The sequence below is a fragment of the Pogona vitticeps genome, chromosome 1, assembly GCF_051106095.1.
Source record: "Pogona vitticeps strain Pit_001003342236 chromosome 1, PviZW2.1, whole genome shotgun sequence".
In the NCBI taxonomy this organism is placed as follows: domain Eukaryota; kingdom Metazoa; phylum Chordata; class Lepidosauria; order Squamata; family Agamidae; genus Pogona; species Pogona vitticeps.
This window is the reverse complement of record NC_135783.1, coordinates 61,928,146-61,940,813: the sequence shown is the minus strand read 5'-3', so window position 1 is coordinate 61,940,813 and position 12,668 is coordinate 61,928,146. Positions and strand designations below refer to the sequence as shown.

Sequence of the window (12,668 nt, the reverse complement as noted above, 5' to 3'; positions counted from 1 at the left end):
TGGCCGTCCCGCGGCGAAGGCCTGGAGAAGGCGGGGCGAGGCCGGCTGGAGGAGGCGGGCCCCGCGTAAAGCCCGACCGAAAGGGGAGGCTGCCTCTGTCCTCGGCGCTGGCAGGGAGGCGAGACGGAGCTGCTCTCGCTCCGGATTTGCTTGGTTCCCCTCAGGCGAACGGCTGCTGGTCGGTCGGTCGGTCGGGCAGCCGGTCCCGTCCCCCCGCTTGAGGAGGAGCATGAGCGCCTCGGGGCTGCCCGGGAGCGGCGTCGGGTCGGGCTTGCCTCCCCTGCCCAAGAGCCTCAGCGGGCTGCTGAATTCGTCCTCCAGCGGGGGCGGCCCGGGGGGCGCCGGGGGCCGCTGGCGTGACCTGGAGCGCCTCTACGCCCAGAAGTCCCGCATCCAAGACGAGCTGAGCCGGAACGGAGGAGGCGGAGGGGGCCGAGGCTCCCCCCGGCCGCCCAAGCCCCCCAACCTCGACGCCGCTTTGGCTCTGCTCCGAAAAGAGATGGTAAGTCACCCGCGGAGGCTGGGTGGAGGGGCCGGGAACTCTTCGGGCGCACCGCGGCGAGAAACCGGAGCCTTCTGGGCCCCGAGGTGGCAATTTTTATATGGCCTTCCCGTTTCCCCTCGTCCGTGTAACTGTTTTGTTACGCTGCTCAGTTGGAGACCTGACGGCGAGCCCAGCACAGGGCTGGAGGAGGAGCGCCTCTGAACATGCGAAGAGTGCCGTTCCTTCAGTGCTGAGGGCTTCTTCACACCTTGCAGAGGAGCCACCGTGTGAGGCGGGCAGCTCTTGAAAATGTCGGCTCGGCAGTCTATATATCATGGCTACGTTAGCTGCTTTCTCGTTTTAAAACTGTGCTGACCAAAGCAGACACGTAGCACCAAAATATGGCATTTTTCAGTAACGGCAATACGAGGGCGTCCAGCTCTAAGTACTAGATTTCCAAGCTAAAACGGTGGCCGCATCTAGAAAAGGATGGCTGGAAACTTTTCTGGCATTTCGTTTGCGGTGGGGTCGGAGATGGCAGGTTGCCTGGGTGTGAAAATAGTTGAGGAAGTTTGAGATAGACTTTTTTTAAAAAAAAGTATCTGGAAGTTGAGTCTTGGACTTCTTTCTTATTCGGTTGAAACGTTTCGCTACTCATCCAAGTAGCTTCTTCAGTCTGAGTAGCCAGACGTTTCAACCGAGTAAGAAAGAAGTCCAGTTGCCATGGCTCAACTTCCAGGTAACCTCACCTGGATGGCTGAGAATCTTCACAGATTTTTTAAAATTGGCTTCAATTCTCCAGTTTTCAAAGAGGAAGCAACCAAAACAAACAAACAAAAACCATCACCCAGGAAAAAAGCGTTGCAGTACCTTTAAGGTTAGGGCATTTCTTTCATTGCAAGCTTTTGCAGATTGCACTCCACCTCTTCGCACTCAGTACCTTCTTCTGTACTTGCAGAAGTAGACAGTGATACCTAGAAGCTCACAATGAAATAAACTGGTTAGCCTCAACAGTGTCACAATACTTTCAGGTTTTGTTTTTTTGTTCCCCATTTATTGTGCCTCTCCTGCGTACTGAATAGCACTGTGACTCAAAGCATGAGCCATGAGTAGGGAAGTTTCGTGTTCAAATCTCACATCAGGCATGACCTCAATAGATGTCTGAAGACAAGCTGCTGTCTTTCTTTAAGTTCCAAAACCACATTTGCGCTTGAGAGATGCTTATCCTGCCCTGCCTAATAGAGGAAAATACTGCCATGCTGCATCACCATGGCCTCACAGTTCTGAGGAGGCAATACAGACATAACAGGAAGCACCTTGATAGTTCAATACCTATCCAAGGTAAAATTCGCCTCTTCATAGTAATCTTCTCTGCCAATCTTTTAGTCTATTTTGGGCTCATTTTTCAGATCTTCCGTTGATCTGTTTTCATGCTGTCTTTTAATTGTAAGGTTTAAATTTTGAACTGACTTGTGGGCCCTTAGTAGGCTTCAAAGGCAGTATATAAACCTCCTTTTATTTCATAAGTGAAAGGAGAATGAGCTGCATTTCTTAATGAGAATGAATCCTTATGGCTAGGGCGGGTCCCCCAAACCTCTGTATTGAAGACCTTGAGCATATTCAGTAGAATGTTTGGGAAAAAATATCACATGAAAAGCAGATAGCAATGTTCTGTCACAAACAGTTTTAAAAACTCACTTTAGTTTTAAAAGGAATTTGCCAAGCTGTGAGGGGGATTATCATTCTAGAAAGCTCAAAGCTGCTTCAGATGGAAGCAGCTATGCTGTTCCCTGGACTTTTTGTGTGCCAGAGCTGTTGCTTAATCTAATTCAAATCTAGGATTGCAGCTGAAATACTCCTCATGTGGAAGAAAGAAAAATGCAACATAAATTAAAAAAAGTTCAATAAGCCACAAGCTGTTTGTTTGCTGAGAAATGCGGAATTATGTTTTGAAAATGTGCAGTCAGCCTATTATTTTTTCTTAGTTATATCCTCATTTCTTTTATCCTCTTAAAAAAACTGTTTTCCTCTTAAAATAAATAGATATAGCTTAAACTTTCAGCTTCTCTAGAAATTCTATTAAAGCTGGGAGATATTTTCACCTTTTTCATCTGCCCTCCCACTCCTCTCCTAGTCTGTGCCCACAGACACAAAATCTGTCTTTAGAATTTGGGTCTGAATTGTTTTATTCTTCTTTTAAAAGAACGTGATTTGAAGCAGGCAAGCTCTTTCTTTCCCATCTTTGACTTGGCTTCTCTTCTGAAATGAGGGTTAATTGGCTTAATGGGCTTTGCTTTGCTAGGGTTGTTTCTAAGGTTATATACAAGTCTGCTTACAGCAGTGGATTTATATTGGCTTGTAACCTTTAATGAAAACTGAACTATAAGATATAGTTCCAATGTAAGCAAATAAAGAAGTCACAAAACTCATTTTGAATATTCAGCATGAATTTTCCTTTGTCTTAAACAGTGCTCTGGTTGGCAGCAAGTTATTTCATTTTCCACTAAAATTTTTTAAAAATCTACAGTCTAAAAAGTTTTCTTGTTTGGAAAGGCATACATGTCTTTAGTGAAGAAACAAGTATAGTATCAAGGTAAACAAGCTATTTTGCTCACAGTGAAACAAGATTTAATTATTAGGTACATAGCATCTGTGATATAAAATTCCAAAAAAACAACAGTGATTTACACTGTTTGACACACCTTGATTAACTGGAATAGTCTTCTTTCTGTGTTCTTCTAATGAAAGGAAGTTGTAGCAATTGATAAGATTCCCTAAAATTGATGTTTCAGCTTATGTAGGTGCCTAGCATGGAATCATTCCAAGCATGTCATAGTTGAATAGGTGACTAAAGTTTATTCTATCTCTGAAGTATTTCCGGGGTGGTTCTAGTATCCTGAACACCAGAGGTGGATTACATCTATCCCTCTACATCTTGTTAGATTGCAACGCCACAATGCTCCTTAACAAGCACTGCAAATTCCGAGGAATGATGGGCATTGTCATTTGACATCTGATGGGACACACATTTCTTATCCCTGCCATATGTGGTTTTTACAGATGGAGAGAGGATGTAGAGGTTTTAGTTAGGGTCCTGTGTGCTTCCACCAGCAAAATAAATATCAAAATGACATGACTTAAAAGCACAGAGTAGTAGTATAACACCAGCTGTTCTGTTGCAAGGTCAGCCTTGCAAGTTAATAACAATTTTATTAAGAGATTGTCTCCCTGCCCACACTACCATTCATTAAAACATTGCTAACATTCACTGTCACAGGGCTACTTTTAGATTAGTCACCTGTGGTGGTGGAGAAACAGTATCCGTGTAGTGATGGTGGAATATGTCTATGGCATCACTGCTTTACCCCTCAGATAAAGTGTAAATTGGACAGATATATGAACATTCTGTAAGCAACACTGTGGGGATAACTATGAGGGGTGTTCAAATGTCCTTCTTCTTCACATATAGTCACATATCAGGAAGGCCAGGTCAGGAAGGATGGGCATTCCTGGAATGTCACTCATATCACAAGGGGGAAGGTGTGCATGGTGACCCCCCTGGCCTCCTCTGGACAAGAATTTTAAGTCTTGTTTAACAACCCCTCTGAGAGGAAACAGTTCTTGTGCATGAGAGGGTCAGATACAGACAGGCACCCTCGAGGACATGCAAGAGTGAAACCACAGCTGCACATTTCATCAGGAACTACTCCTCTGACCTCCCTGGTTACTGAACAGGAAACAGGACTTAGATGGCGACACTCACCTTTGGGATGTCAGCCAACCAAAAAGTGTGGGCAGGAGAGAAAGAGAGGCATAGAACTGGTAGAACAGGCTCCACAGGGCAGACATCTAATTCCATAAACATAAATAAAGAGAGGGTCTTCATGGGCCACTTCTAATCAAAAGATCTACGAATGACCACAGAGCCAGCCACTTGTATAGGGACCAATGAGGTTGGAAATGAAATTGTAACCCGGTGGATCATATAAGTTTGACACACGGAGGTCCTAGTTTCAAATCTAGATACACTCAATCAGCCCTTAGCAGGCGTTCCAGAACCTGGGAATGGCCTCCAAAAAGAGGTCTCTTGTGCCCAGTGCTTGATATGGCTCCAGTGGCTGCAGGAGCAAAAGAAATGCTCCCCCACCCCCAAGACCAGAGATCTTGAAAAATAGGCAAACTTGTGTGGAAGAATTTGTTCTTTTGAATTGATTGGTCCCAAGTTCTATAGGTCATTAAGGCTACTTTAAATTATCGCCAAAAATAGACCTCTAGATAATTAAGGTATTGTCTAAGGTAGCCTCCTTGAAAAAGCTTTAAAGTGTATCACAGGTGAGGCTGCCTTGATTGGCTGCAAAGTTAGGATTCAGACCAAACTACGTGGGTGATTAAATGTTTATGTGAAGGTATTTTCTATCTTCAAAGCAGACACAGTGACTACCATAAGTACGGGGTAATGGTGCTCCCAGGGCAAATAATAGTCCCAATGAAGAGAAGACATTTTGCTTAATTCTCCTTTCAATCACTCTACTGTCCACATCAGCAGGTCCCAATAGCTACTATTGCTAGTTCACTTGAATTTTCATCCAAAGTGGGTTGTAGACAATTGGTACTTCGACACTAGTCCTGATAGCCAAAGTAATATATATATACAAATTACAGTCTTCTGAAGGCTGTAATTTGTGACTAATGCAGAGATTATATCTGAGTGGCAAGTAGATGGGAGAACATCCTTTGCCATCTATCTTCCTTGGATCTTTCAGATGTAAAATGAAGTTGTATATTGAGAGATACCTACCTTTATTGTCTGTTTTGCCATCTTGCCAGACGGACTTACATGTTTACCTTACATTTAAGCATCTTCTCATTCTTAACTCTGCCACTCCCATGCCAATAGTAGTTGTTTACTTCTTATAGATGCATTACCATTTGCGTTGCTTGATATGTACCTAGCTGTATTATAACACCAGCTGTTCTGCTGCAAGGCCAACCTTGCAAGTTAATTTTACCCATTAGCAGGAAGCAGGTGATTTGTTTTGATGAGCAAATGAAGTCATTAGATTCACACTGAAAGGGGAAAAAGCAGACTTAATGTCTGGTAATAATGCGTCTTCTTTTTTGCAAAAATTGAATCAAGCAATGTATTGCTGTGGTACAGGGATTTATGTTTCAGAAGGGATCTGCTTAGTTTTGCTTTTCTCTTTGCTGTATTTAATTCAGTTCAATAATATAAATGTTTGCATTAGAACATTTTAATAATGTACTTCCTATGTACTTTTTAAAAAATCAAAAAGCTGCATATATTTCCCTTAAATGCCTATGAGGAAGGATGGAGTGAAAGGGACAGAAATGTTGTGATAGCTGGCTGGTTTCCATAGGCAGTTTATGAGAAATGTATCAAAATGAGTGCTCTCTGAGGAGAGAGTTAGATGTGACAGGCCTCCCTATTTTGTCAGAATCAGGTTGCACTGATTTTCTGTCACCTGGGGGATAGAATTCCAAGCACAAGATGGTTGGAAGGAGAGTGCTGAATGTTGTTCTTTTGCTTATTCATTTTCTCCCATGAAGCTGCTTTCTGTCTTAGTGTGTCCCTATGATTGGGACTCCCATCAGGAAAAATATGGTTACGGAGCAGAAACATAGGGGCCAGAGATCCAGTAGTCCTGCCAACTGATGCTAACCTATAGATCACACACATTTGCCTGCTTTACAGGAGTTTGGCAATGACTCAGTTCTAAGTCTTTTCTGGACACATCTAGTCAGCAGCTGAGGTTTATGTAGCTGTTTTGCCCTTAAAGAGGCCTTAGCCTTGTGACTTAAGCATCAGGAATGCCTTGCCACACTGCATAGTTTACTCCTCACTGCTATTGTTTCTTGTTTCAGTAGGGTAGAATTTCCAAAGTGATTATCTTGCTGTATTAGGTAATTGTCAGATACGAAACTGACCACATTAAATTACAGTGGTGCTCCGCATAGCGATGATAATCCGTTCCGGAAAAATCGTCGCTATGCAAAATAAAAAAGCCCATAGGAATGCATTAAAACCCGTTTAATGTGTTCCTATGGGCAAAAAACTCACAGTTATGCGAAAATCCTCCATACAGCCGCCATTTTCGCTGCCCGGTAAGCGAGGAATCAGCGTGAAAACACAGCGGGTGGCCATTTTTTTTACCGGTGGCCATTTTGGAACTGCCGATCAGCTGTTAGAAAAACATTGCTATGCGAAAATCAGTAAGCGAAACAGCTTACCGATCATCGCAAAGCGATTTTTTACCATTTGAAACATCGCAATGCGATCGCAAAAACGATCGCAAAAACTTAATCGCTATGCGGATTCGTCGTTAAACGGGGCGCCTGTTAAGCGAGGCACCACTGTATTGTGCAAAGGAAAAATGTGCAAGGGTTGTGTTTTAGGAATAAAATTAAGTCATAAATACTAATGGGCTTTCTTTTCTTCAAGGTTGGTCTCCGGCAGCTAGATATGTCATTATTGTGTCAACTGTACTCCCTTTATGAATCAATTCAAGAATATAAAGGTGCCTGTCAAGCTGTATCAAGTGCAGACTGTGCATATGCACTGGAAAACGGCTTTTTTGATGAAGAGGAGGAATATTTCTAAGAACACAGAACTCTTCCCAGGAGCAGAGCATGGATGGGGCTTGGAGCTGTGAGATCATCAGAGTCTAATTGGACCTCTAAGTGCATTCCTACTTTGTGCTAAAGAAAGGATGCTCTGCTGCTTTGCAACCCATTTATTTCTGGCATGCTGTCAACCCACGTTACACACTGTCTGACTCCTGCTTTAGAAAAGCATTCTACAACAAATTTTAAAGTACCCTCTAGTTCATATGACAGACCCTGTCAGTATGATTTGTGCATTGGGTGTTTCCAGGTTGCACAGACTGGCAAAGAGCACTCTATCCACAGTAACTTTGGCTCACACAAGGAAGCCAGAGCATCTGGCGTATACTGATAGAATGGTAGCTATAACTAGAGAGTGCATGTATTCATAAACATTATACCTGTTCTGTTTTTTTAAAACATGTTAGAAATCTAGATGTATGGCACAGATATATGTCTACCACACTACCACACTGGATAGGTTTTGCAATGTCTTGTATCATTCAAAAATACTCTTTCCTGTTTTCTTGTCCTAAGGCTTTCAGACATCAGTGAGTTTAACTTTTCCCATCTATGATTCAGCTCACTTTCCATTTTGTTACCATGTGTTAGTATATGTTGTAGCTATTTAAACCAATATAATCCAAGTTCATTTTTTTAAAACACTATATATTTTTAATCCAGTAAAAGCAAATCAGTCTGCCTCACTGTTGGCTTGCACTATCACAAGCTCATACAATTAACTTAGTGACTTGTTCAAGAAACATGAGGAAGTTTCATAATGGAGATCAACCCAGCAGTATTTTATACTATTTTTAATGTTTGGATGATAAACTGTGAACTTGTTTTATATCAATCAGAGCACCTGCAAAGAATTTGTAGGGTATTGTAGGAGGCTTTGTTTTTATACTACCGTGACTGAAAATTCAAGCAAACTATAATTTATTAAAATTTTTAATAAAACTTAATTTGTAAGTGTGAATCAGTGCTTGGAAATATCAAATGACATGCACTCATGTGCTTGTCCTGTAGATTAAAATAAAGACACAAAGTGAGAAGCAAGTCCATGTTGTCAAACTTCTGCACAGAAGATATTTCCACACAGAAACATTCAGGAAACCTCACAAAGGATGGGAATTTATGAGATGATTTTGTTACAGATACTGTATAGGTGATTGGAAGCTGTGAAAAACTTTGGTTTCTCCGCAAATAGATACAAAGTTACATATACCATAGGGATGTGTTTTTCCATGCAAGAATATGAGAATGTTTGGTTCTTCTTCATGGTGTCTGTGAATGCACACTAATGGGTTTAGTGTGCCTGCACAGAGAAACCTCGGAATACAGTACTCTAGAGCTTAAGCACATTGTTCTGGAACCTTCCCCATGCTACCTATAACCTGGCACCGAGTGCCTCAGTTCCTTTCTTGCCGCCGCTGCAGCAGCATCTCAGTTAGGAGCTTTCTGTTTCTCTCTCAAAAAACAAAACAAAACACCTTTACCCTTTTCTTGGACCTCCCGGATTTCTGACTTGAACCGTTCAACAATTATTCTGTGAGTTTAAAAACAACAATGGACTGTTATTTGTTGGTGTGAAAGAGCCATAATTTTGTTTATGGCCACTCCAGGCCTCTTCAAGAGGTGTGAGACCTGCTCCAACAAAATCACCCTCTTGAATGGGCATTCCCACTGTTTGTTTTGCTTAGGGGAGGTTCTTACAAGCTGTCGATTATTCCACAGCCAAGGGGCCACTGCCGAGAAGGCCCAGTTTCTTGTTCTTTCTTTCCGGGCCCCTCTCAGCATAATGCCTCTCAGCCGTCCCTGCTGGCTTTGTTGGGTGATTCGAGTAGACCTGGGTGGGAGAAAGTGATCTGCCAGGTATCAAGGTCCCAAACCGTTTAGGGCTTTATACATCATGATTAAAACTTTGAAATCAATGCCGAAATGAATGGGCAACCAATGCAGAGCAGCCAGGGTAGGGGAGATATGCTGATATTTCCTCACCCCACTAAGGGGCCTGGCTCCCGCATTTTGCACCATTTGAAGTTTCTGCATCAATCCCAAAGGCAGCCCCACGTAGAACGCATTACAGTGGTTTAATCTCAAGATTACGAGCACGTGGACAAGAGTAGTGAGCCCCCCCATCAAGGTATGGTCACAGCTGGGCAATTCACCACAGGTGAAAATAGGCAGAATGGACACATATGCTACCTGGATTTCCATGGTAAGCGCCGGGTCCAGTTGTATCCCCAAGCTGTGAACGTCACTCTTTGCGGTGAGGGTCGACCCCCCAAAAGAGGGAGTCACCCACGCCACTGATGGAAGGACCACCCACCCTCAAGACCTGCGTCTTGTCTGGGTTCAGCCTCAACCCATTCAACTGCATCCATTCCAGTACATTCTCCAGACAGTGCTGGAAGGACAGAACGGCATCCACTGAGGTAGATGAAAAGGAGATGTAGAGCTGTGGCCTCATGTAGATGTTGAACAGCATTGGAGAGATGATTGACACCTACGGAACCCCACAGTTGAGATTCCACGGGGCCAAAACACTCTCCCCAAGCTGTACTCTCTGGGGACGGTCTTCCAAGAAGGAACGGAGCCAGGCAAGCGCCAGGCCACTGATTCCCAACTCAGAGCCTCCCCAGGAGGATACCGTGGTCAACGGTATCAAAGGCAGCTGAGATGTCAAGGAGGACCAACAAGGACATATTGCCCCTATCAGCCTTCCTCAACAGGTCATCCAGCAGTGCGACCATTGCCGTTTCCATACCATAACGTGGCCTGAAGCCCGGCTGAAATGGGTCCAGGACACAGTAGTCGAGTCCCCCATCCGAACCACTCGAAGTCACCATTGAGCTGGCGTCCACCAGTTGGCCTGTTGGTGACGTCCCTCAAATCTCCTGGTGGGGAGGTCATTTGTCCTTCATGCTCCATTGATCCAACTAATCATGGATGCTAGCCCAATAGGCTGGGGCATGCACTGTGGAAACATGAAACACTGTAGGTTCGCGGCCTATGGTCCCTGAGCGAGGTTCGACATCACATCAGTCTCCTATAGCTGCTCACAGTCATCAAGACTTTCCAAGCATTGAAACAGCTAATTGTAGGCCGTGTGCTTCAGGTGGCTTCGGACAACATGATGACCATGTTCTATATCAATAAACGGGAGCACTCTCCCTTCTTTATCTGGTCGTCCTACTCTGGGAGTGGCAGTCCATGTGGTGTCAGAGGGAAATGCCCTAGCGGGTCATCTCAGCAGGCTCCAGTCTGGCAGCCACGAGTGGGCACTCGACAACAAGGGACTTCCAGCCATAGTTTTCTGCCCTGCAGCAGAGAGCAGTGGACCATCTCCATCTCCCAGCAATTCCCCACTTGCTATCCCTGCATCACGGCAGGACATTTCATCCAGATTTAGACTGCCTTCACCTAATGGCGTGGAGCCTTCCCCCACTGTAGGGGACATCTTAAACCAATGCGCAGAAGCGCTCTACTACATGGATATACTCCTACAAATGGCAAGTCTTTTGTATGTTTGCATCCTCACACCACTTACCTGTACAACCGACCTCTCTTGATATGGTCCTCCAGTTCCTCCGCCATATTTTCCAGTGTGGCCTTTCTCATTCCACACTGAAAGTTTATACAGTATGCCGGCAGTAGTGGCTTATCAGCCGCACTCTTCAGAAGCAGCAACTTTGTTCCGCCATCCCGCTCTTGAATGGTTCTTACATGGCTTGAAGAACATGCATCCAACTTATAAACCTCCTACCCCGCAGTGGTCCCTTCAGCTAGTCTTCAATCACTTCATGAGGCCTCTGTTTGAACCCCTGGCTACAGCATCTGAACGGCTGCTCACTCTGAAGACTGCCTTCCTCCTGGCCATAATCTCTGGACGTCAGGCAAGAGAGCTGGCTGCTCTTAGAGTGGACACTCCTTCAGTTCTACCCGGACAAGGTGACACTCTGTCTGGACCTTTCCTTTGTGCCTAAGGTGGCCACCTATTTTCATTTAAGCCAACCTATTGTACTACGTACATTTTTCCTCTGCACCAACTTCACTTCTGGAACATTCTTTGCACTCCGTGGATGTCAAGTGGGCACACTCCTACTACGTCTCTCACTCCTCATCCTTCTGCACTTCAACCAGGCTGTTTGTCAGCTATCAAGGTCATTCCAGGGAAGCACCAGTTACATCCCAGATGATCTCTAGGTGGATTGTTTCTATATCCGACTGCCGTATGAGCTGGCCCAGATGTTCCTGCCATACACCCTGAAGGCCCATTCGACCAGGGCTGTGGCTTCCTCCATGGCGGTTCCTCAGAGGGGTGGGCCTCTCTGACATCTGCAAAGTAGCCACATGGGCTACCCCATCTACCTTTGCAACCCATTATCAACTGGACATCCGGGCCAAGGCTGACACCGCTGTACGTCGTGCCATCCTGGCCTCTGTGCTCTTGTGACGTCCCTCCTTCGGGTAAGTCAGCTTGCTAGTCACCCATTAGTGTGCATTCACAGAGACCACAAAGAAGAAAAAGAGGTTACGTACCTGTAACTCTGGTTCTTCAAATGGTCATCTTTGAATTCACACTTCCTGCCCATCTGCCCCACTGTCTGTCACATATGCCTTTTGCATGCTGGGCAGCGGCAGACTGTTCTATGGAACTGAGGCACTCGGTGCTGGAGCGGGGTTATAGGCAGCCATGTGCTTAAGTTATAGGCACCATGTGCTTAAACTCTAGAATATTCCTAGGTTTCTCTGTGCAGGCACACTAAACCCATTAATGTGAATTCACAGATGATCATTTGAAGAACCAGAGTTACAGTAAGTAACTTCTTTTTCTACTGACTCTTCATGCTAAAATTCACTGAACATTTACGTTGGAATCTGTGCCATACTTTTACAAGAAAATATCTGCAAACCCTGTTCAGCTTTATTACTTAAGAATGCTTTGTAAACAAGGAAGCCAATGTTAGGAAGGATTGCCAGGTGTGAAAGGGCAAAGGACTGGTCCACAGAATGGCCAGCACACGCAATATATTAACAGCTTAGATGGTATGGAATAAGAGAAAACGCTCAACACTCAAAATGGGCCTATCTATCTATCTATCTATCTATCTATCTATCTATCTATCTATCTATCTATCTATCTATCTATCTATCTATCTATCTATCTATCTATCTATCTATCATGCTGCCCACTCTACCCAAAGGTCTCTGGGCAGCTTAGGATAGTAGGTCTACCTACCCCATGTCCTTCAAAACACTGCCTAAGTCCACCAGAGAACCCTGGCGTGATACAGAACCCTGAAAAATCAGAATTTTTGCTTGTGCAGAGAGGCTCCATGTATAGAAGGGCACTATTTTCCCTCTGACTATCATCCTGCAAGTGAAGAGAGTAATAACAGAAGGCATGGGGCTAGCCTGTTTTCTTTTTCACATGTTCAGGTGATTAGGGTTGCTGTGCTCCCAGTCTATCTGCCCTAGGGCTCAGGCAGTGATGCCCCTGCATTAGTCATTTCACAAACACTGTAAAGAAGCACAGCATTGCTGCTTGGGCAGA

At 44.5% G+C, this 12,668-nt stretch overlaps 1 protein-coding gene across 1 annotated transcript; it reads left to right on the top strand.

Annotated features, from left to right (window-relative positions):
• The first annotated feature begins 33 nt into the window (after window positions 1-33).
• FAM89A (family with sequence similarity 89 member A) lies at window positions 34-8,073 on the top strand. The gene is made up of 2 exons (XM_020801202.3): window positions 34-502; window positions 6,945-8,073. The coding sequence occupies exons 1-2, from the start codon at window positions 230-232 to the stop codon at window positions 7,101-7,103; spliced, it is 432 nt and encodes a 143-aa protein (XP_020656861.2). The 5' UTR covers window positions 34-229; the 3' UTR covers window positions 7,104-8,073.
• The last annotated feature ends 4,595 nt before the right edge of the window (window positions 8,074-12,668 follow it).